Genomic DNA, 22485 nt, shown 5'->3' on the forward strand with positions numbered 1-22485 from the left:
TTGGACCCTTCATTTTCCTTCGTAAGCCACCAAACTTTATTCCCTTGGACATCTGTTTTCGGAGATAGTCTTGAGCTCGTTGCAGAAAGACATGTTTAAATGTTTCCCAAACATCGAGTCTCACAAGAATATGAAAATCTCTTCAGACAAATCCATTATTTTCTGCTACTTATTTCATGTTAAGTATATTCCAGTGTTTCTTACAAGTTGGTCCCCTCCACTTACTCATTCTTTGAGTGCTTGTTAAAAATGCAGAGCCCTTGGGGCAGCCAGTTAGCTCAGTTGGTTAGAGTGTAGTGCTCTTAACAACAAGGTTGCCCGTTTGATCCCCACATGGGCCACTGTCAGCTGTACCCTCCACAACTGGATGGAAACAACTACTTGACTTGGAGCTGATGGGTCCTGGAAAAATACACTTAAATAAATTAAAAGTTTTTTAAAATGCAGAGCCCTGGTACCTACCCATGACTATTGAATCAGAATTTCCAAGGGTGGGGCTCAGGAGTCAATGCTATAAATATTCTTCAGGTGATTCTTATGCATTCCAAAGTTTGAGAACACTCCCTTAAAACTGCCCTGGGTGAGATTAGGAAGCTGGAGAGAGGAGAACACTTGAGGAGTTGTGGGCGGGGAACACAGTTGAAGAAGGAATGAATCTGAGTTGGGAATTAGTTGGGAGAGAGCTAACCTAGAAGGTTTCTTCCACCCCCTTGAACTGGGGATCCTCCAAAGAGGTGCTACTACCAGGAGGTCACGTAAAGCACAGAGGGAACAGGCTTAAGGAAAGGACTCTCACAGGGAGGCGAATTTATCCTTGGAAAGCTTTGGGGAAATGAAGCCATTGTCTTGATAGAGAATAGGGAATGAGGAGCCACTGTTGTCTTGGTTGGGTGCCATCTAAAGATAGACACCAGCCTGTCAGGCAAGAAAATCGCCTGGAATTTCATGTGAGTTGCTATGGCTACCGGCTGATATAACCCAGCTTTTTTGTGCTGCTCTGTGGACCAGTCTGGCAGTCAGGTGAAGCTAATAGTTCTCATTTGCAGTGACAGCTTAATTACCTTGAACTTGATTTTTGCATAACTTATTCAACTTGTAAAATTGAGCCTTTGCCTTCAGATAGACCTGAGTTTGAATCCTATTTCAACCATCTTTGGCTGCGAGCCCATGTCTAGGCTAGGAGACCATGGAGTGGAGGGGTGTTAAGGGATTGGGCCGCTGTCTTGGGGCAGGGGTGTCCTCCCCATTCCTGCAGTGAGAGAAGAGTTGGGGAGCCAGCAGCTCCCTGGTTAAGAGAACCCAGTTTCCTGGGTAACTGATGCCTGCATGTCCAAGAGGGAACTGCAGTGTAGGCAGTTGGCTATTCTCATCAAGCTCCAGTAAGCAATTCCCATAAGTTAAAAATAGAAAATGTTGCAGTTGGGGAGAAGTGGAGTTACAGGCTGAAATATTAACTGTGGTGGAGGACTGACTGCTGGGTCTGTTTTCAGTTCAGCCAAGTGGTGCCCCCCTGCACAGCCTCAGTCCTCTGAGAGTGTTGGTCACGTTGGCCAATCTTTAAGTCCTGCTCAGTCCTCTGAGGTTGTGAAGGGGGTTATTGTAATTTCCATACTAATAGAGGGAGCTAAAGGGGGGCTGTGGGGGAAGTGGTGTATGATTATCCTGGGCTAGGAGACACGACTTAGGTCTCCTGACTAATGCTATGTCCTAGACCATGTTTCCCCCCCACATCTGACTCTAGAAGCCTGGGTTTCCCTGTGTGCCCCATATAATCCAGTCTGACAATGAATACATTTTTCAAGTTGGTTGGCAAGTCCTGGCTAACTGACAGGGAGGGTCTGGGGAAGTTCTGCCTTGGTGTTCTTATAGCCACCGCTTTAGATACTTTCCAGTCAGCTCTCATTGGTCTTGTTTTCACCCCATGTGCAGATCTGGAGCCCATACAAGCAGCCAGGATGTACCGGAGACCTGGACGGTCGAATCGAGGATGATTCCCGCTGCCTCTACACCCACGAAGAGTACATCAGCCTGGTGCTGAACAGCGGCAGTGGGCTGTCGCATGACTACGCCAACCAGTCGGTGCAGGAAGACCCCCGGATGATGGCCTTCTTTGACTCCCTGGTGCGCCGCGAGATCGAGGGCTGGAGCTCTGACTCCGACAGCGACCTGAGCGAGAGCACCATCCTCCAGCTTCACGCAGGGGTCAGCGAGCGCTCAGGCTATACCGACTCCGAGTCCTCGGCCTCGCTGCCGCGCTCCCCTCCGCCCACAGTGGACGAGTCTGCCGACAGCACCTTCCACCTGGGACCCCTACGGGTCACCACCACAAACGCAGTGGCGGCCACTCCGCCACCGCCCACGTGCGAGGATGCAGCCTCTCGCCAGCAGCGCATGTCAGCTCTGCGGCGCTACCAGGACAAACGCCTCCTGGCTCTTTCCAATGAGTCCGATTCTGAAGAAAACGCCTGTGAGGTTGAACTGGACACGGATCTCTTCCCCCGGCCACGGTCTCCCAGCCCCGAAGATGAGTCCAGCAGCTCTAGCAGCTCCAGCAGCTCCGAGGATGAGGAGGAACTGAATGAACGCCGAGCATCCACACGACAGCGGAACGCCATGCGGCGCCGACAGAAGACGCCCCGAGAAGAGAGGCCCAGCGCCCCACCCAAGCCCACCAACACCTACATTGGAGAAGACAACTATGATTATCCCCAGATCAAAGTAGATGACCTCTCCTCCTCCCCCACCTCCTCCCCTGAGCGGAGCACTTCTGCTCTGGAGATACAGCCAAGCCGGGCATCACCAACTTCCGACATAGAGTCAGTTGAGCGAAAGATTTACAAAGCTTACAAGTGGCTCCGCTACTCCTACATCTCCTACTCAAATAACAAAGATGGAGAGAGCTCCCTGGTGTCCGGGGAGGCCGATGAAGGGAGAGCCGGAACCAGCCACAAAGACAACGCAGCCCCTTCTTCCAGTAAGGAAGCCTGTCTAAGCACCTCCATGGCCCAGAGGAATCAGGACGTGCCCCCTGAAGGCCGCAGTAAGGATGCTTTTAAAGAAGGGACTTCTTCCAGAAATCCCAGCAGTGGCCCAGGCCATGAGCACAGCAGCCACTCTCGGGCAGAGGCACCAGAGGACACCTCTCAGGACACTAACAATGGTGGCTCTATGGAATATTCCTTTGAAACCAAGAAGCTCAATGGAAAGGCCCTGAGCAAGGGCCTGAGCAGCCGGGCTGAGGAGCCGCCCTCTCCTCCTGTCCCCAAGGCATCTGGCTCCACTCTCAGTAGCGAGTTTGGCAACTGTCCCAGGACCCAGTCTGATGACAGTGAAGAGAGGAGCCTTGAAACCATCTGTGCCAACCACAACAATGGACGCTTACACCCCCGCCTCCCTCATCCCCACAACAATGGACAAAACTTTGGGGAGCTGGAGGCAGTGGCCTGCTCTTCCCCAGGACATTCGGACACTGACCATAGCTTGTCCCTGACAGGGACACTACTACACAAAGATTGTTGTGGGTCTGAAATGGCCTGTGAGACCCCCAGTGCTGGAACGAGAGAGGACCCCGCTGACACCCCAGGCACAGACAACAACAGGGCTGTTCACAGCCATAGTGGCCTCAAAAGGCACCGAGTCGAATTGGAAGATACAGATTCAGAGAATTCCTCCTCAGAGAAGAAATTAAAAACATGATAAATGCAAAGGGAAAACAAAAAGCTACAAAAAGGAGCTTTACAAAAAAAAAAAAAATTTTAATCCTGTTTAGTGAACAAAGAGGAAAGGAAAAAAAAGTATTAAAGGCACATACAACTGGGGCCTAAATATTGTGTCTGCTGCTGCTCCCTTCTATTCAACAATGGGTCTGATGTGTAGCTGGCCATTGGCTTGTGCTGTGTTAAGAAAGGGAAAAAATCCAAGTGACTCCTTTCTAGTAAAATTTGGGCATAGTGTACCTGTGCGGATTCTGTTCAAGTAAACCCTTGTTGAGATGTTTTACTTGTTCTTGTGTGTGTGCGCTGGCACGCGTGAGCTCATTGTCTCAGACTTTTCTTTCAGTTCTCCATCAGAAAAGATCTTACGGATCTGTACTTTTTGCCATATCACCTTGTTTACATGCCATTGGTGTTCTGGTCTTAATGACGAGTGCCTGCTAGATCAGGTTGTGCTGCCAGTGAGTAGTGGATTGATGCTGAAAAACTGGAGAGGAAAATGGAAATAGGCCTTCAGCCCACTGGCAGTGCTGGAAAGGACATCATGGTTCCTTTCTTAAAGAAACCTTCCGTGTTTTCTCAGTAGCACTTCTGCATTGAGCATTTAATATAGACATTCTAAAAGCGGAGCATTTTTAATGCTAATGAGAGGGTAGCACTTAAGGTCAGATTCAAGAGAACATAGATCCCTGATAAATTTCACTGGTTGCAAATTGAACAGTGCTGCAACACATACTGTACGGAGGCCATAAAATATCACTAGTTGTGGGTAACACTTTAACCAGCTAGGTGCTTAGTTCATAAGAGGAGCTCAGAAGGCCTGCAGGCGCTTCCTTGGCCCCGTGTGATGGCGTCTAGGCATGTTGAAAGGAGGGGGAAAGACAGCTCTAACAAGATTTGTGCTCAAACTACTAAAGTGGATGTTGTCGCTGTGTTAAAAAGTGTAGTAAAGAGCAGAGTGTGGTTCTATATTAATTTAATTCAACCCAAAATGATTGGTGAGAATTGATGGGCCTGGCATCTTCCGTCAGGCTTCCAGTTGACAGAGCCTGTGGTGTTCTGACTAGATCTCGCAGAGATCTAACATTCTTATCGAGTAAGTCTCTTAGGAGGCCGAAGGCGTGGAGAGAGGAGTCAGTGGTTTAAGACTCCTGGCTCCTAGAAGAGACTTCGTTTTATTGAGGTAGATAAAGATTGAGAGGGGAAAAGACCAAGAGATTTTCAGCATTGCAATGTGGTTACAGTCACTTGGTTATCACTGAAGGGTTGTACAAGACAGGAAGACCTAGGAATGACCAAATAGCTTGTTGGCATAGATGTTATGAAAAGGCGGGACATACTGACAAGAAATGAGGAAGAGAAAAGAACACTACACCTTTCTTGAGCACAAAGGTGCTAGACAACTAGGAGCCCAGCCCGCAGGGTGTGGAGAGGACCCGGTGTGTGACTGGTGTGGCCTCACTAATCCTTTTAGCAGAGGACCTGTCCTACTGGAATGGGACCCAGGGGAAACAACCTGGAGGATGAGGATTTCGATGGATTTAGGCACTGGGGAGTGGGGTGGGGGTGGGGGGTTATTTATAAAAGGAAGGTTGTTAATCTAAGCCAAAAGGAGATACCATCTTGCTGAGCTTTGTGAAAGGAAATATGTGCCTGGTATGTGTGATGTGACTTGGGTGTGAAAACACTGTTTTAGGAGGAGGAGATGAAGGAGGTGAGTAGCAGTGGGGATGCTGACAATTTAACACCTGTGATCTCACTGGGGGAGTGGGAAAGCGATTCTGTAACCATTAGAATTACTTTGGATTTGTAATCAAAATGGTTCTATGGTTTGCCTTTGACTATTCACAGATAATTTGTAAATTCTGGTTTTATAAGCCCAAGTCATTTTACATTTGCTTTTCCAAAATTTATTAAATTGGAATTTTTTAATCCTTTATATACAAAAAAGACATAATCACTCAGTGTGTGTTTCTCTTCCCCTTCCTAGTCAGCATACCCAATCTTTTTGTTTTATTTAATCAGTAGGTAGCCTCTTCTGACTTCTCTAAGGACAATCCACATATCTTCCTGGAGAATAAAGTAAAGTTCCCTTGGGAACTAGCCAGTTGGTAGTTACCAAATGCAGAACTTGGCCTTTTCATGTTAAAAGGCTTCGTCTCATTTGGGTACTCAAAAGAGAAGTCAGAGTTCATTCTGGTTCAACTTTGTTTTTTGGTAAGGATGCCGTCCATTCTTGGTAGAGACTTCCTAGCACCCCGAGTTCAGCTTGTCAGGGGATAGGCCCCCCAGGTGCCCGCCCACAGCAGCGGCTGAGAAACGCTCGTTTCTGTAGCCCCTGCACTCTCATCTCCAGAAATCTCCTGTCTGTGATCGTGGTCCTGGAAACCTGGCCAGAACCACTGCCTGCCAGGGTCCCTTTACCTAAACCCTTGCAGAATTGAGGCTCCAACTTTGGAGGCACATTTAATCTCCAGATTCTTCCACAATAGGTGTTTTTACTGGCAGGACAGATGGCACTGCTTACATTAAGAGCTATTCAAAAGTGCCTCTTATGATTTTTTTCTGCATCCTGTACATAAAATTTTAAGTGGCCGGTCCAGATACATAAAGCCGTTTCTGTCCACTTTATTTTCCCCGTGGTTTTGCAAGTGAGCCCTATATCTCTAGGACAGCAAGTAAACGAGTTAAAAGCGTAGTTGGCTTGGGGCAAACAAAGGTTGCTACTGTGCTTGATTTACCAAGCCAGGAGTCCCTTGTTTGTCAAGGTGCCTTCCTCTGCTGAAGCCTTATCTCCTCAGAAACCCACCTCTGTCCCAGCAACACTAATTCTTCTCCTGTGTATGTGCAAATAAACCTGTTATTGACTTCTCACTGCTTCCTCTTCTCTTCCAGGAAAGACTTGGTTGCTTAGACAACTCTCCTTCATTTCTTTCCTGTTTTAATTCTCGTCTAGTTGGAAACTTGATTCAAAGCTACAACCAAAGACTAAAAGAAAAACTGGTACTCCACATCCATGCCAATGGTCATTGTCATTCTAGGTATTGGGACAAAGGTCACATCTGGACAACAAAATGGAGGGTAGGGGGAAATACCTGCTTGGTCTCCTTTACCAGGCTTAGACGGGCTCAGGATAGTGAGATTCTGGAATTGACCCTTTTATTAGTTGGAACTGAGGGAGTGATGCAGTGAAACGACATTACAAACAGCCTCCAAAGAACTTAGATTTTCTCATGTTTCCAAATATCAGATTGTTTTTCCTGCCGTCTCAGGCATGCATTGCAAACTTTTTTTCTTAAAAGAAAAGAAAAAACCTATCCTGCCTGTAAAGCTACCTCCTTCAGTTAACTGAAAATTTCTTGCCAACCAAGACTGTTGTGAGGAAACGAGACCCTCCAAAGGCAGACTGCCCTTCCCTTACGACCTGAGCAAGACACTGGTCAGGCGCCACGTTGAAATACTGAGGTGAAACAAGGCTCAGTGAGTCCAGACTTGCCCGTAGCAGCAGGATCGTGGCTTCAGACAACACGTGTGGTTGGTTCTCTCAGGTGGGATATTTCAGTCCAGTACTCATTTGTCCTTGAGTACTCAACCTGTAATGAAACAGCATGAATTCAAGTGCCTGAAAGTAGTTTTGAATTTTTTCAGTGCTTCCCACATGCAGCAGAAGAAAAATGGACCTGAAAAGGAAATCTGAGCCATTTGCACCTTAATTGCATTTCACTGTTAGGACAAAAGTGGTAAGGTGCCGCTCAGAATGGAGGCCTGCCTAGGGGCAGAGACACCACTGGGACCAGCATTGACCTGGCCGGGGACAGGCAGGAGGTTCCCAGTTTTCTTCACCTAACAGTTTACTGGAGCTATGCATAAGGGTCCTGCCGTGCTTACCTACAAGGCAGTCACATTGTAAGGAGATGGGACATCTAGCTTTTTGAATTACTGAAGTTGGGAAATGACTTCTTTCTGGAACCCAAAGCCATGAGCTAATGGAATATTCCAGCTGAGGTACAGAATGCTGCTTGCAAGTCTCCCTCTATCTGGCTTTGTTAATAACCCCACCAAGGCCAGAGAAAGGCATTAAAATGCTAAGATGTCAGGGTGCTTACCCAGGATTCTTATTCATGAGAGACATTCTTGTGGTTTAGGGAAGCTGGGAGGGAGGACATTGGGAGGGAAGGGGATTGGGAAGACTGCAATGGAAGAAATGAAATGCTAGGTAGAATCTGCAGCCTTCCAGATCCACAGAACTAGCATCGAACATGCCATGGATTGGCTTCTATAACACTTGGTCATCAAGTAAAACCCTTAACTTATAATAATGGACGTCAGTTAAAAGGCAGGGTTGATTTGGGAGAAATTCTCCTGTAGAATGCATCAACTCCATAGAATAGTGATCGTATGATGATCTGAACACCACACTTAAACATGTAGGTAAAACAGGTGAGTGTGGTTGGTGGGGATTGGCACAGGCTTTGACTTCCTAGGCTGGTTAGTGCCTATTTGGGGCTGACCAATCAGTGTTTTCTAACATTTCGAGTCTTTCCAAGACCCTGCCTTAAATTGTTAAGGCTAACTTCCGTTTTTTTCCTCTTCCCCCTGAGGGACCTGTGAGTGGGATGGAAATGGCATTGCACGAGCAAAAGAAGTGGATTCTATACTGGTTCTTCAGTGGAGTAGTTGCATGAGCCTCGGGCAAAGCACTCAAACTCTTGGAAACTGAAATACAGAGGTCCTCTGAACTCTAAAACCTGATTTTTTCCGTTCCGTGGGCTGTCGAGATGAGTTCTCATTCCTGAGACAGTTCCGCAGTGCCCACCAGCACCAGTCGGTGAGCCAGGATCTTTGGCAAGTGTATAACTGCTTAGAGGCTCAAGTCATCTGTAAAATGGGGAAAACAATGAATATATATAATACATAGTTTAGACCAGTACCTGATATATAGAAAGCGCTACTGTCTGCTTCATTAGCATATCATTTCTGCTCTTATTGTTTATTGATACCGATGTGCACACCACATAGAAGGCTTTTTTGGGTGGGATCCGCCAAAGAATATAGAAAGTAAGTTCTTCGGAGAAAGAATTTATTAATCTGAAATCACAGGACAAGAGTAACTTATCCCCATTATAGTGGACTTGACTGAATTTGGGGCCCAGGACACCACCTCCAGCTTGGGCAGCCAACTATCTATACAGGCTCAGAGCTGGGAGCATGAAGCCAAGCCTGGCTGACAGGCAGCCCAGATCCCTGCTTACGGCAGCAAGTCTGCAGTGGGTAGGGGAGGAGTGCAGACTTCCTGAAACTGGAGTCTCAGCGTGGCGGTGCTGGAGATGACCCAGACCTCAGGAGCCGGGACAGCAAAACTCGCTGGCCCTCCGAGCTGAAATTCTAAGCGGGCGTTGGGCCAACCCTAAAGAATCAGGAGAGTGGCAAGCCATGGAAATGCTCTGTGTTCATGCCAAAGAAAACTTCTGACCAGAGTTTTCCATGCAGGATTGTTTCGTGTACCCTGTGTCCCCAAAAATAAGACCTAGCCGGACATTCAGCGCTAATGCGTCTTTTGGAGCAAAAATTAATATAGACCCAGTCTTATATAATATAAACCAGGTCTTATATAATAATATAATATACAATACAATATAACATATAATATAGCATAATATAATATCGGGTCTTATATAACATAATATAATACTGGGTCTTATATTAATTTTTGCTCCGAAAGACATGTTAGAGCTAATTGTCTGGCTAGGTCTTATTTTCGGGGAAATGGTATGTATGTGTGTTAAATAGTTTATCACATCTGATTCAAGAAGCTAAACCATAAAAACAAACAAGCAAACACCAACAGAAGATGGAGCAGGCCAAGGGGAAAACGGTCAGAGTTCAGTCTCGGCCCACTACGCCCTGAGGACAGATCTGGACCAGACATCCCAGAGCACCTTCGTGGCACTTGGGGAGGGCAGGCAGAGAAATGTGAGAGAGGAAGGTTTTGAATTGCTGATGGAAAAGAGGCAATGGAATTATACTCAGGAGAACAAGCTTTTCAAATAAAACACATCTGCCAGAAGAGAAGCCAGAGCCAGGGTGGGGAGACTAGGCGGTCATGGAAGAGTTCAGGCTTAAATGAGCATTTCTGACTATCCTGAAGGAGGTGGATGGGGGTGGTTACCTGCATCATCCAGCCCAGCCCCCTCATTTTAGAGACAGAGCTGGCTTCTAAGGCTGGTGGTCTTCTCACATCTTGCTCTTCCTATATGTGGTTCTTTGATTGGGGAGAGGTGCTGACCTTGATCTCCCCACCCTCATCCAGCGTGATGCCAGGAGGGTTTCTGTTTACAATGTGTGCAGCAGTAGCAGGGGATTGAAAAAGGAGGCAGGGTTAAGAGGGAAAAGCCTTGTTCAAAGGGAAAAAGGGCCAGCTAAGCTTGGACCACTCTCACCTCCCAAAAAAATCAACACAAGGGCCAGTTATGCCGACTAACATGTGACTTGTCCCTGTACCTCTCAGCAACTCTGACCACTCCCAGGTTGCTGAGTGCCATCCTGGAGTTTCAGCAGGAGGACATGTCGATACATTTCTCTGAATGATGTTCAGAGAGGAGCAATCAACATGCTCGGAAACGGGAAGAAAAGGTAAAAGAGACGAGGGTGGGAACTGAGGTTGCCAGCTTTTAGGGACGCAGGGGCTCAAGAATGGAAGAAGACCTTTCAAGTTGTAAGCACCCAAGAACCAGAAGAGGAAGGAACAATATTAAGCGGAATCTGCCCCGTTGCTGGCCCAAGAAGACTGGTTCAAATCACTGTTCTTCTTGGCTATCGGGTCCTGGTAAGGTCTTTTTCCTAAACTAGCTGTGAGAAGCAGCTTTGAGCTCAGATCCCTTTATCTTTATCTCAGTTTTAAACTGAGGAAACTCTGAGCACTTTGTTCCTTAAGCAGCTGCCTGGGTTGGAATGCATGGGCAAGCGCTGCCAAGTTTAGCCTTCTGGGAAGGCTGGTCAGCGCCAATGTGACAGCCTTGGGCTGAACCCCAGTAGGTAGAACAGCTGGTGGAGACTCTGCCTCATTCCAGGTCTGGCAAACTGTAGGGGAGAGAGTTGGCACAAAGGCAAGTTTGTCCTCAGACCGGAGTCCAAACCCTACACGTCCCCCAGCTTGTCCTTCTGCAGAGAAACCCGTAAGGGTGTCCCAGGCTTGGGCTCCAGCTGAATCAGGGTGCTCTGTCAATTCCTCATGAGGCCAGTTGAGTCCAACCAGCAGCTACTGACTTCCTCTGTCTCCCCTCACTTGGGGTGCAGTCTGCAACCTCACTTCCTCCTAAGACTGGCAGGTATACTTGAGGTATCCCTGCAGGGTGGGGTTTGGGCCCCCTGCCTGCTAAATATCTACACTGTTTCTACCTCTTCATCCCTTAGGTTAACGTGTGAAATGAAGAATTCAGGAGAAAGCGAGTTCTTGAGTTCTGCTCAGGAGGGAGGGAAGAGGAGGGTTGCCTGGGCTGGTTGGTGCACTGGACCACAGGGGTGATGGGGAGCCAGGAGGAAGATGGCAGCCTGAAAAGGCAGGGGACCACTGGTGAGCGAGGCTCCGGGTCTCCTCTGGGAAGACGTCAAACCTTCACGATAGACTGGTAGTGTTAGAGCAGCAGGCCTGCGAGGCCAAGCTATGTCTTCCTTCAAGAGGATCCGCTGTTGCATCCAGTGAGCTCACTTAGACGTTGTTTTTAATTGGGATGGGCTCTTGTCATGTCGATGCAGGGCTAGGTCAAGGACTCGGCCACTTCAGCCACGGGTGCCTGTGGGACCAGGGGCAAGGCCTTGACAACCAGGAAGGAGACCTCTGGCCAGGCCCTTGCCGGGAGCAGCTGACCTCGTGGCTGCCTCTTCAGTTGCTAGACAGTAGACAGTACTCAAGCTCCAGGGTTCCCACCTTCAAAACCTAGAATAACAGGCAGCCTCTCTAAGAAGATCTAGGCACCCAAGGGCAGGACGACTCTGTCCTGCAGCCTGTGGAGCCTCGCCCCGGGGGTTGCCGTTCCCTCTGTGGTCTATTTGAGGGTATCTCCCAGATTGGGCAGCACGGCCTGCTCGGCTCTACACCACAGTCCTGCGAGCTCCATCAAGTGGAGCTCCCCGTCCAGGAAGGGAGGCATTGGAGCCCCTGGTTCTCCTTTATTCTCCCCCTGTCCCCATGCTGAGTGAATTATTGGCTGCCCCCACTCTTCCTTCCTTTCCCCTCTTCTGACCGTCCCGCAAGCCCCACAACCAGCCAGGCTCCGAAGCCCAGCTTGTTGCAAAGTCAGCGCTGCAGGGAAAACCTGAGCACAGTGCACTTCCGTGATTCACACACACTGAGCCGACAGTCGCTGGGACTTTCCTCCTCTCAGTCCTCAGCGTGACCTCAAGGCCTAGGACAGGTTCAGCAGCGCAGGTTCCCAGGCTGCTTCTGCTGTTGCGTCCTCCTCCCCCGAGGAGACGCTGTGGGCCCTGCTCTGTGAGGGGCAGTGGGATCAGGGTGAGAGTGAGAAGCAGCTTCTGCACCACCCCTGCTTTCTCATGACCAGACCCCCTTTTGCCCCTTCCTGTCCACTTCTGGGCATTTCTCTCCTGCTGCTGCTGCTTCCCTGCCATCCCTTCCTGGTGTCAAGGAATCTCCTTCCCTCATGCTGAGTAAGACCCCGGTCACCCTAGAACAGCAGCAGTAGTGAGTCAGGGAGGGATGGGGCACTTGCTGGGGTGGAAAGTGGGAGTCGGGGGTAGACTGGCATGGTAGAAAGAATGTAGCCTGGAAAGCCAGGCACTTAAATCTCTGCTTTGTGACATGGGACAGGTTTGGAACCTGAATTTCTTCATGTGCAAAGTTGAGGTGAGGCTTACCTTGCAGTGTTACCGTGTGGATTCATGAAAATGCATATAAATCAGCAGCACAGTGTCCAGCAGGCCACAGGCATTGCATGAAGACAGCTGCTGTTATTGTTGTCAGAATCATGTCTTCGCTCAGGCCCAGTGGCGGGGGGACGCTGGCCCCGTGTCCACGATGCTGGTATTAAGCAAAATGTTGAGGACAAGTGGAAGTAGGGAGTCCTGCTGACTTCTCCAAAGATGTCATCTTCTGCTGCTAATCTATTCCCTCTCAGCATTTGCGAGAAATCAGCACTGGAAACAAAGCTCGGTGTTGTGACATACTGACTTCTCATTTTATACTCAATCCTTCCAAATAAAGCCAGCCACGGAAGCTGCTCCACAGAGCTAGAATTTGAAAACCAGAAGCTGGTGAGGGGAAAGAAGTGCAATGGGTAGAAGGAGCACTTGGCACTCACAGCCACTGTGTCCCCTCTCTGCCCGCCGGGTGCTTCCAGTGACTTCCTGGGACTCCCGACAGAGCTTTGATCTGTCCAGCAGGAGTATGGCCTTCACTTTAAGAAAAGCCAACTACAAGAAATCCAAACTTAGGAGAAACCAAAATGAGGCCAAAGGGATTCACATCACATACAAACAGATTCTTTGCAGAAGACTTCGATGGTGCACATCTGTTGTGTAAAAAGAGGCACCCTTGGGTGTGGGGATGTAGGGTAACCTCAGAGCAAGGCCTTGAAATGAAACCACTCGTCTTCAGTAGACCCGCAGTGCTATGTTAACCCTGAGCTTTGCCAAGATGGTCAGCGGGCCCCACGTGCGGGAGCTTCCCCCAGGGAAGGGATTTATCAGGCTCCACTATCCGTAAGGACTTTTCTCTCTCTCTCTCGAAGTCACCTCAAATCAGAGGTAAAGATTCCCAGCTGATCATCTGAATCCTCCCTTTCCTCCCTGTTCCTTGGCGCTCCTGAGTGCTGGGGAGGGTTTCAGGAGCCAGGGGCCCCCCAGAAACTGTGTTTCTCTTCAGTTACAAAACACAAAAAAAATTGTCATTATAGGGTCACAGATCTTTGCACCCCAAGAACAAAGGAAAGTTTTGGAAACAGTAGTTTTTCTTCAAAATTTTAATCCACAACGGATAAAGAACCTCACTTTATGAGACCAGAATTTTTAAATGGCGTCAGTGTTCTAGAAACTTAGCAAAGTGATGTAAGACACGAAAGAAAAAGATAATGTCTATCTCCGTCCTTCAGTGGCCAGGGTGCATCTCAGTACTGGTGACCTGAGGCTTTGCAAACCTGCACGGGGAGTGTGTGTTTTGGCTATTATTTCTGTGTGGGGAAAAATGGATGGAAACAACAATTCTGCCTCCCCTTTGAGTCTCCAGTCTTGTTGCCCGTGGTCAGAGGAGACCATTCACAACCCCACACTACTCAAATAAGTATGCGGATATTCTATGTCCCAGCAATCCACTCCTGGACATATACTCTAAGCATTCTCCCCAGATCTGAAGGGGACATGTACTAGGACACCCACTCTGGGTTTATGGGTGCTGCCAGAGAAGTGGGGGCAATAAAGTATTCATCCCTGTGGGAGTGGATGTGCAATATGGTAGCAGCCCACCCCTGGGGTGGGGAGTGGGCATACAGCACTTGGCAGTAATGGATCAGATATACTACTCATGGCCACATAGAGGCATCCTAAAAACACAGTGCTGAGTGTAGAAAGTAAATCAGAATAACAACTATAACACAATCCCATGTAGTACATTAAAAATGCACGCACAAGAGAGTAATACACATTTATCACAAATACATCAAACAGGGATACACGTTACATACACTGCACCTGTTACCCATGTGGGAAGGAGAATGGGACATAAATAAACCAAGAAAAGAAAGGACCACACAAAAACTTGTACACGAATGTTCATGGCAGCGTTATTCATAATACTCAGAAGGTGGAAACGACTCAAATGTCCATCAACCGGATAAATGGATAAATAAAATGTGGTCTCTCCATGCAGTGGGGTATTATTTAACCACAAACAGGAATGAAATCTTGATTTGTGCTACGACATGGATGAACCTTTGAAGACATTACGCTACGTGAAAGAAGCTAGTCACAAAGGACCACGTATTGTGTGATTCCACTTACATGAAATGTCCAGAACAGGCAAATCTAAAGAAACAGAAAGTAGATAAAGGCTGCCTAGGGCTGAGGGGAGAGGGGGTTGGGGATAAATGGGAAGTGACTACTAATGGGTATAGGGATTCTTTTTGGGGTGATGAAAATGTGCTAAACTTAGATTGTAGTCATGGTTGTACAACTCAGTAAATACACTAAAAACCATTGTTGTAGACTTTAAATGGGTGAGTTTTGTGGTACGTGAATTATATCTCAATAAAGACATTTAAAAGAAACACAGAAGGGGGAGCACATGCCCATGTGGTTGCCCTGTGGTCCTTCCGCCTTGTGCTTCTGGTTTTCTATGGGAACTGGGTGAGGTTCACCTATCTTAACCCTGTCCATGTGTCATTGCCCTTCAATGGTGCACACTGGCCTCTGGCCCTTCCTGCTTAAAACAGCACTGGCCAAAGGCTCCCTGGAGCTGCTTCGAAGCTAACTCCAGGGCAGGACTGATGGGTTACAGGCTGCCCACTTCCTCCTGCAGATGAGGCTCACTGCCAGGCTGCCACAGTGGGTTTTCTCATAGTGGAAGTTGGAAGGGACATTCAGGGCCTTGGGTGTTCTGTTAACTAACCCTAAGTTTATTATCAGTCAACAGCGGGACTGTGAGAAGATATGTCTTTCCTTTCTGGCTATGTGACTTGCAAATGCTACTTCTCTGAGCCTCAGTTTCTCTCTCTCTGGGAAGTGGGCATAAAATTAACTAGAGCAGTTTGGGATAGTAAATGAAGTAATCTATGTCAAAATACCCAGCCCTGGTAGATGTTTGCTGAATCTGCCTCCCTCCAAAACCTAACATGCTCCTCCAAACAGACAACCAAAAGTACTAACACTTAAATTTCGCAAAATTAGTAGAAGAGTCCAGATCATGGGAAGTAAAGTCATCATCTTAATTGGGAGTCTATTATATGCCAGATACCATGTTGGGTGCTGGGAAACAAAGATGGATGGAACGATTTTGAGTCAGATATCTTGGGTGTACGTGACAGAAACCAAACTTAAACTAGCAGCAGCAAAAAAAAAAGGGGGGGGCATGGGAATGCAGTGACTCAGTAACTGAGCTGAGTTATTGGGACTTCTCCTTCTCTGCATCATTTTCTGTGGATGGGCTTCTACTCTATGGCTTCTGCTCTATGGATTCCTAACCCCCCTGGCTTACTGACTGAGGTGGGAGATGAGAAGAATCCTCCAGCAGATTCCTAATCTCCCTTCCTGTGGAAGCAGAGTGGGTATGTCCAGTGGTGGGACTACAATCGTTGGATGGAAATGACAGTGAAGCCAATTTCCTGTCAAGAATTCAGCATATTTAAGTCTTAAAGAAGTCTCTGCCCATTAGGAGGCCGGTGGTGGCAAGTGCCAGAAAATGCAGCTCAAACTGCTCAAATGATGATGGTGATGATCATACGGGCTCCCAACATAACAGAAGTTCTGTGGCAGAGCAGCCTTAGGATTTATCGGTGCTCGACCTCTTTCCTTGCAGTTCTCCCAGCTCTGCCTCCATGTGTGTCTGCTTTGTCTCTGGCTGGCTTCCTCCATCATTATCAGTCAGAGCAACGCACTGCCTCGTTTCCATCTGGGAATAGGACAAGAGGAGCTTCCTGCAGTCCCTGAAGGAAAGTCCAAAGGGTGGCTCTGCCTGGACCGCCATGGCCAGGGCAACGCCCATGACGACTCCTGAGGCCATGATAGTGAGATGCACTTTGATAAATCAGAGTCCACCTGGAAAAGCACAACTTGCCTCACAATGGGAGAGGGTGGAAGGGCACTGAGCAGGAACACGATGCCTCCACGGGCCACAGATCTCATCGACCGATGAGGAAACGGGGGCCAATGAACTACCAAGGCTCTACATCCAGTTCGTGGCAAATCTGAGAGCAGATATCACTGGTCTTGGCTACAGTTGGCTGCTTTTGAATCAATAATGGAATAGAAGGCCTTGAACAAACACCCATCATTAGGGAGATTCAAGCCAGGCAGGATGGCATCATAGCTATAAAAGGAATTACCACACTGATCCCCAAGGGAGCACAGAGGCCTCTGTTATTGGCGCTCCGTGGGAACAGCATGGAGATGAGACAAGTAATCCCAGGATGGGATGGTGGAGACAGGGCCCTGCAGCAGGGATGGGCTCATCCTGTCCATTTTCTTGGCTTTGTAACTTCCTGAGAGAGGCTCTGACTCCCCTCTGCCTTCCCCTCCTCCCTGCCCTGTTCCCAGGCTGAGGACAAGCTGAGGCTGGTAATTGTGTTAGTTCAGTTTCCTCCCTGACCCTGCCCTCCTCATAATCTGATTTTCAAAGGACGAGGGACGGCAGGGCCCAGGCTCAGGAAGAAATCCGCTCCCTTGTGTCTGTTGGGCCTGCTAATTTGATAGAACTACTTGCTGAGCTTCCACAGAACCCCCATTAGGAACAAATTTCATCTGATTCCCACAACCCTGGCCCTGGAGAGCACTCTAGGTCTCAGCCCAGAAGGAAATCCAGCTTCCAATTCAATTTCTGCATAAGGATATTAAGTCCTTATTATAATAATAGTAAGCAGAGGTTGAGCACCTACTATGTGTCAGATACAGCACCAGGTGCTTTATATTTGAAGACTCACTAGGTGTGCTGTGACCCTTGAATACACAGGTGCTCCAAGCAGGACTCTTAGCTAATGATCCCCTTTGTCACAGGAGTCTCCCTCCTTCTGAATGGCCTGGCCCTTGGGCCGGGGGCCCTTTGTAATCCTCAGAGTATCAGTGTTTCTAGAGCAAGATGGCTATCTGAGTATGAAGCAGGATCTGACCTAAGTCTCCTCTCCTCTCCACTTGGGATACACCATCACCATCCCACCCCATTGCCATGGTGACCACCAATGGCCGTGAACCCCATTCTAAAGCTCAGCCTGCCAAGCATCCTGGAAGGTATGTAGCAGGGTGGAAAGACACTGGGCCCTGGAGAGAAGCAGCTTTGCCACCTATTAGCTGTGCGACCTTAGACACGTTATCTAAGCTCTGAGCTGGGGCTTCCTCATCTAGGAAATGGCAATCGCATACCTTATAGGGCAGTGTGAGCATGAAATGAAGTAAAGGACATGCAAGCTAGTCTCCATTTCACTGTGTGGGATGTGAATTATGACTCAGCCCAGCTCAAGTATTTTCCCAGAGCCTGAGCCACCTCTGTGCCTGGCCCTCCACTTTGACTTTCTCCCCAGGAATCCCGGGGTGCTCACTGGGTTGGGCGGGTATAAGGAGCTTTGCCAGATTGCTCATCACATGGAAGCTGGGGTCACCTGCTTATTCTTTGAGGATCCCTGTCCCCATGGAGACAGGTAGACAACAAATAAGCGAGTGAATGTATAAAACACCATGTTGTGAAAGATGCTGTCTCCCAGTAGATAATCGGGGCGACTGCCGGACCCCCAGCTTCTGTAAACTGCAGCTTCATGTATTTTGTCCGGTTTTGTAGTTGTTTATGGTTGGGAGCAATTCCCATGACAGTTAATCCTTCCTGGACAGAAGCAAAACTTCTTGTTACTTCTACCTAGTTCTAGGAAAAAACTCCAGCTTTATTTCAGAATATTCTATATTTACTTCACTTAGTGTGATTATAATAACATAAAGCATATTTTATTAACGCTCAGAATTCATAAAAATGGAATTCTGAGAAAGTTTTTTGAACAAAATGGACATATCTAGAAAGACTGACCAGCTGAAACCCAGGGAAGAAGAAAGTCCAAGATGATGTGTGTTCTTATCTTCCGAGACACAGGGTTACAATGTTTGAGGAGCTACACTACCATGCTTTATCCCGTTCATTCTACCATAGACACGTCAGGGTAGCAGTAAAGGGTGTAGGTTTAGGCCCAGAGAGACTGGGTTTGCATCCAGCTGTGGACAGGGCGTACTTGTCTAATTGCAAAAACTGTCATATCCTTGAATGTAGGGTCTACATCCTTCTCATTTGGGGGGTTCCCCCAGTTCTTAGCTTACCCATATGGGGAAATGTACAAAAAATCCAATAAATTGAATTGTATTTCATTCAGTGAATCCTTGCTAAGGTGCTGATGACTGATGATATGTTGATGACGCCCTGTCCAAGGGACATATTTGCATTTGAGACATAGTCCCACCCCTTCCTGAAATGATCAATAGGGGAAATTTTTTGATCTGATAAACCAAATTATTTGGGCAAATTCAACAACTACATAACCACTAACCTATGGGTTATTCGAAGTGACAGGACCTACCTCTCCAGGTTGTTGTGAAGATTAAATGAAATAATACATTGATTCAACATATATTTCTTGAGCACACACTAGATACCAGGTACTGTTCTAGATACTTAGGATACAGCAAAGAACAAAACAAACAAAAATCTCCATATTCATAGAGCTTATGTGTTAGTAGAGGAAGACATAGAATAAGCATAATACATAAGTAAAATATGTGGTATATTCCATGGTATTATGTGCTACATTAAAAAATAAACCAAGTAAGGAGATGTAGAATATTAGGGAGTTCAGTTTTCAAACAAGGTAATTATAGACGACCTCACTGTACTTTAGTAAAGACGTAGGGAGGTGAGAGAGTGAAGCACACGGGTCTCTGGAGTAAGAGAGCTCCAGCCAGAGGGAACAGCAAGTGCAAAGGCCCTGAGGCAGGAGCATTTTGTGCAAAGGGATGGCATGATCTGACTGAACTTTAACAGGATCACCGTGTGTTTGCTGCTGTGTGGAGAATAAACAAAGAGAAGCAATATCTAATGCATGGACTCATCAGGACTGGGTTAGTTTCCAGGAACAGAAACCCATTCATGCTGTCTCAAGATAAAATAGTTGGGTCTAGGTGGTGGTTAATAGGACAGAAGGGAATCTGGATTTAGGAACCAGCAAGTCAGTTGGTGAAACCTCCTGCCATAGGTCTCAGGGGTCAGTTGTCTCTTACCTGCTCTTTCTGTGGATGAGCTTTCTTTGCTTGATGAGCACTGGAGTGAAGAGGAGCTCTCTTTCCCCAACAGTGGTACCCCCTCCCCTTTTCATAGGCCTGACTTACCACCATTAATTAAGACAAAAGCAACTCCTGATGGGTTCAAGTCTCAGCCTCTCCAAAGGTCCTCTATCTAATAACGATAAACTTTTTTCCATTTATGTCCATGTGTTACAGTTTTTAAGGCTGGAAAATGGCATATTCTAGGACGGCAGAAAGCATGATGGTAAACTGTGGTTCTGGAACCCAACGATTAGAGCTGAAATCCCAGTTCCACCACTTGTTAGCTCTGTAACGTTGGGAAAGTTACTTACCTCATTTACAAAAGCCATTTAATATGTTTGTTTGAATAGTTAATCCATGCACATGTATAACATTTAAATAATTATCCTCTCACCCCTGTCTCAGTAGCCATCAGTCCCCACACTGGAGTTCACTATAGTGATCAGTTTCTTACTTAACCTTTTGGAGCCTCAGTGTCCTCTTCTGTAAAATGGGAACAACAACACTTGCCCAGCTTCCCACCCAAAGCTTTTATAGAGATCAAATTAAATAGCACATGCGGAAGTGCTTCATTAGTAAGCTGTAGCGCCTACACAAATGGAAGGAGACTGTTTACATGAATCAGGGGCATGACTCTTGAATTTTCAGACTGGATGGAACATGTCACACCTTTAAATAACCAGAGTCCATCATGTGGTCCTCATTGAGCCCAGGTCTGGATTTTGTCGAGATGAAACAACAAGATTTGTGGAGTCTCCCATAATTTTTGGACTGTCAAAAATCCTACCTGTCTCAAATTCCAGCTCAGGTGTCACCTGTACTCAGAGACTTTCCCTGGTTCCCTATTCAGATCCCTCAGATGTGCTTGCTGTCTCTTTGGGGCCCACAGAATCTCCTAGATCTTTCTGAGCTGCAGGACGCCTTTCCCTTGTTTGCTGACATGTTGCATGTGGTGGAGTGAGCACAGCTTGGATAGTGGTGTCACCCCCCACGGGCTGTGTAACATGGACAAGGGATTTAGTCTCTAAACCTCAGTTTCCTCATCCACAGATTTTAGTTAATAACTTTACCTCCAATGCAGCACTTCTCAAACATTTGGTTTCAAGGCCCCTTGATTAAGGGCCACAAAGAACTCTTATTTATGCAGGTTATATCTATATATTATCCATATATTTATCATATTAAAAATAAAAACTGAAAAATTAAAACATATTTATTCATTCATTGAAAAGTAACAATAGCCAACCCATTATATGTTAAATAGTTATTTTTAATTTTAAAAGTTATTTGTATTTTCCAAAACAAAAACATTGAGAAGAATGACATTCTTTTACAGTTTTACAAATATTTTTAATAGAAGATAGCAGGATTCTCATGTTTGTTCTACAGTCAATCTGTCGAGATATGTAATTTTGGTTGAAGTATATGAAGACAATCCAACCTCACGCAGATAAGTGTCTGAAAAAGTATCTGAAAAAGGGAGGAGTTATTTTAGTAGCCCTTTCAAATTATTGTGAATATTCTTGTTTGACATTACACCAAAAATCAACGGGTGGTACTTTGTTAAAGAGCAACTGCAATGTGAAATCTGAAACTACTCAGTCATGTTTTCATATTCTGTCACATTAAAATCTATGGGTCTATCTTGTACTTTAAGTGGGCCTATTACCTGTGCATAATTTTGTAACTTTGTGTATTAGTCGTTTGGAAAGTATTATTTTACTTAGTATGCAAATCTTCCAAAAGTTGACACATTTCATTATCAACATAGAAAAATCACATGGCTAATATCACCACCAAAAAAAAAAAAAAAATATATATATATATATATAGATAGATAGATAGATAGATAATATATATATTATCACCATCAAATATATATACATCAAATATATATATAATATAAATAATCACCACCAAATATATATAGAATATAAATAATATAGATTATAAATAATATAGAATAATATAAATAATATAGAATAACACAAAACACTTAAGAATAATTTAAATGAAAGACATCTAAGACCTATGTACTAGCAATGATGGCACATTGCTGAGAGAAATTAAAGAACTAAATAAGTAGAGTGAAATACATGTTCATGGATTGAAAGAATTAATATTGTAAAGATGTCAATGTTCCTCAAATTCAATGTAATAGATTCAAATCAAAATCCCATCAGGATCAGCTGATTCTAAAGTTATATAGAAATGCAAAGGACCTATTATAGCCAAAATAATTTTGAAAAAGAAGAAAAAAATTGTAGAACTTAGCCTACCTGATTTAAGCCTTACGATAAAACTATGATAATCGAGACAGTGTAGTATTGGCAAATGTTGACAAATACATCAATGGAACAGTAGAGTCCAGAAACAGATTCACACAAAATGCTATCAATTGATTTTGACAAAGACATCGAGGCAATTCAGTGGGTAGAGGAACGTTGTATCAACAAATCGTGCTGTTACTCGTATAAAAAAATATGAACCTCAAACCCTAACGCATACCTTACACAAAAAGTAGTTCAAAATTAGTCACAAACTTCAACATGAGCGCTAAAACTCTAAAGCTTCTGAAAGAAAACATGGGAAACTATCTTCACAAGTATGGAGTAGGCAGATTATTTGGACAGAGCACAGAAAGCAATAACCATAAAAGAAAAAATTGATGAATTTCCCTCTCCTAGGAGAGTCCCAGCATCTCCCCACAGCTGCCAGGCTCTCCTGCTCCTCAAGGGGCCGACACACCCCACATGCT

At 46.1% G+C, this 22485-nt stretch overlaps 1 protein-coding gene across 4 annotated transcripts in view; it reads left to right on the plus strand.

Annotated features, from left to right (window-relative positions):
- The window catches only part of DCAF5 (DDB1 and CUL4 associated factor 5), an 85172-nt gene extending 78585 nt beyond the window's left edge, over nucleotides 1-6587 (plus strand). For all 4 annotated transcript variants that reach the window (XM_019733487.2, XM_019733485.2, XM_019733486.2 and 1 more), the window contains exon 9: nucleotides 1930-6587. In XM_019733487.2, coding sequence (XP_019589046.1) covers nucleotides 1930-3696 — 1767 coding nt within the window. In that variant the 3' untranslated portion in view covers nucleotides 3697-6587. The remainder of the gene's footprint in view (nucleotides 1-1929) is intronic.
- Nucleotides 6588-22485: the final 15898 nt, after the last annotated feature.

This window comes from Rhinolophus sinicus, linkage group LG03 (assembly GCF_036562045.2).
Source record: "Rhinolophus sinicus isolate RSC01 linkage group LG03, ASM3656204v1, whole genome shotgun sequence".
Classification (NCBI taxonomy): domain Eukaryota; kingdom Metazoa; phylum Chordata; class Mammalia; order Chiroptera; family Rhinolophidae; genus Rhinolophus; species Rhinolophus sinicus.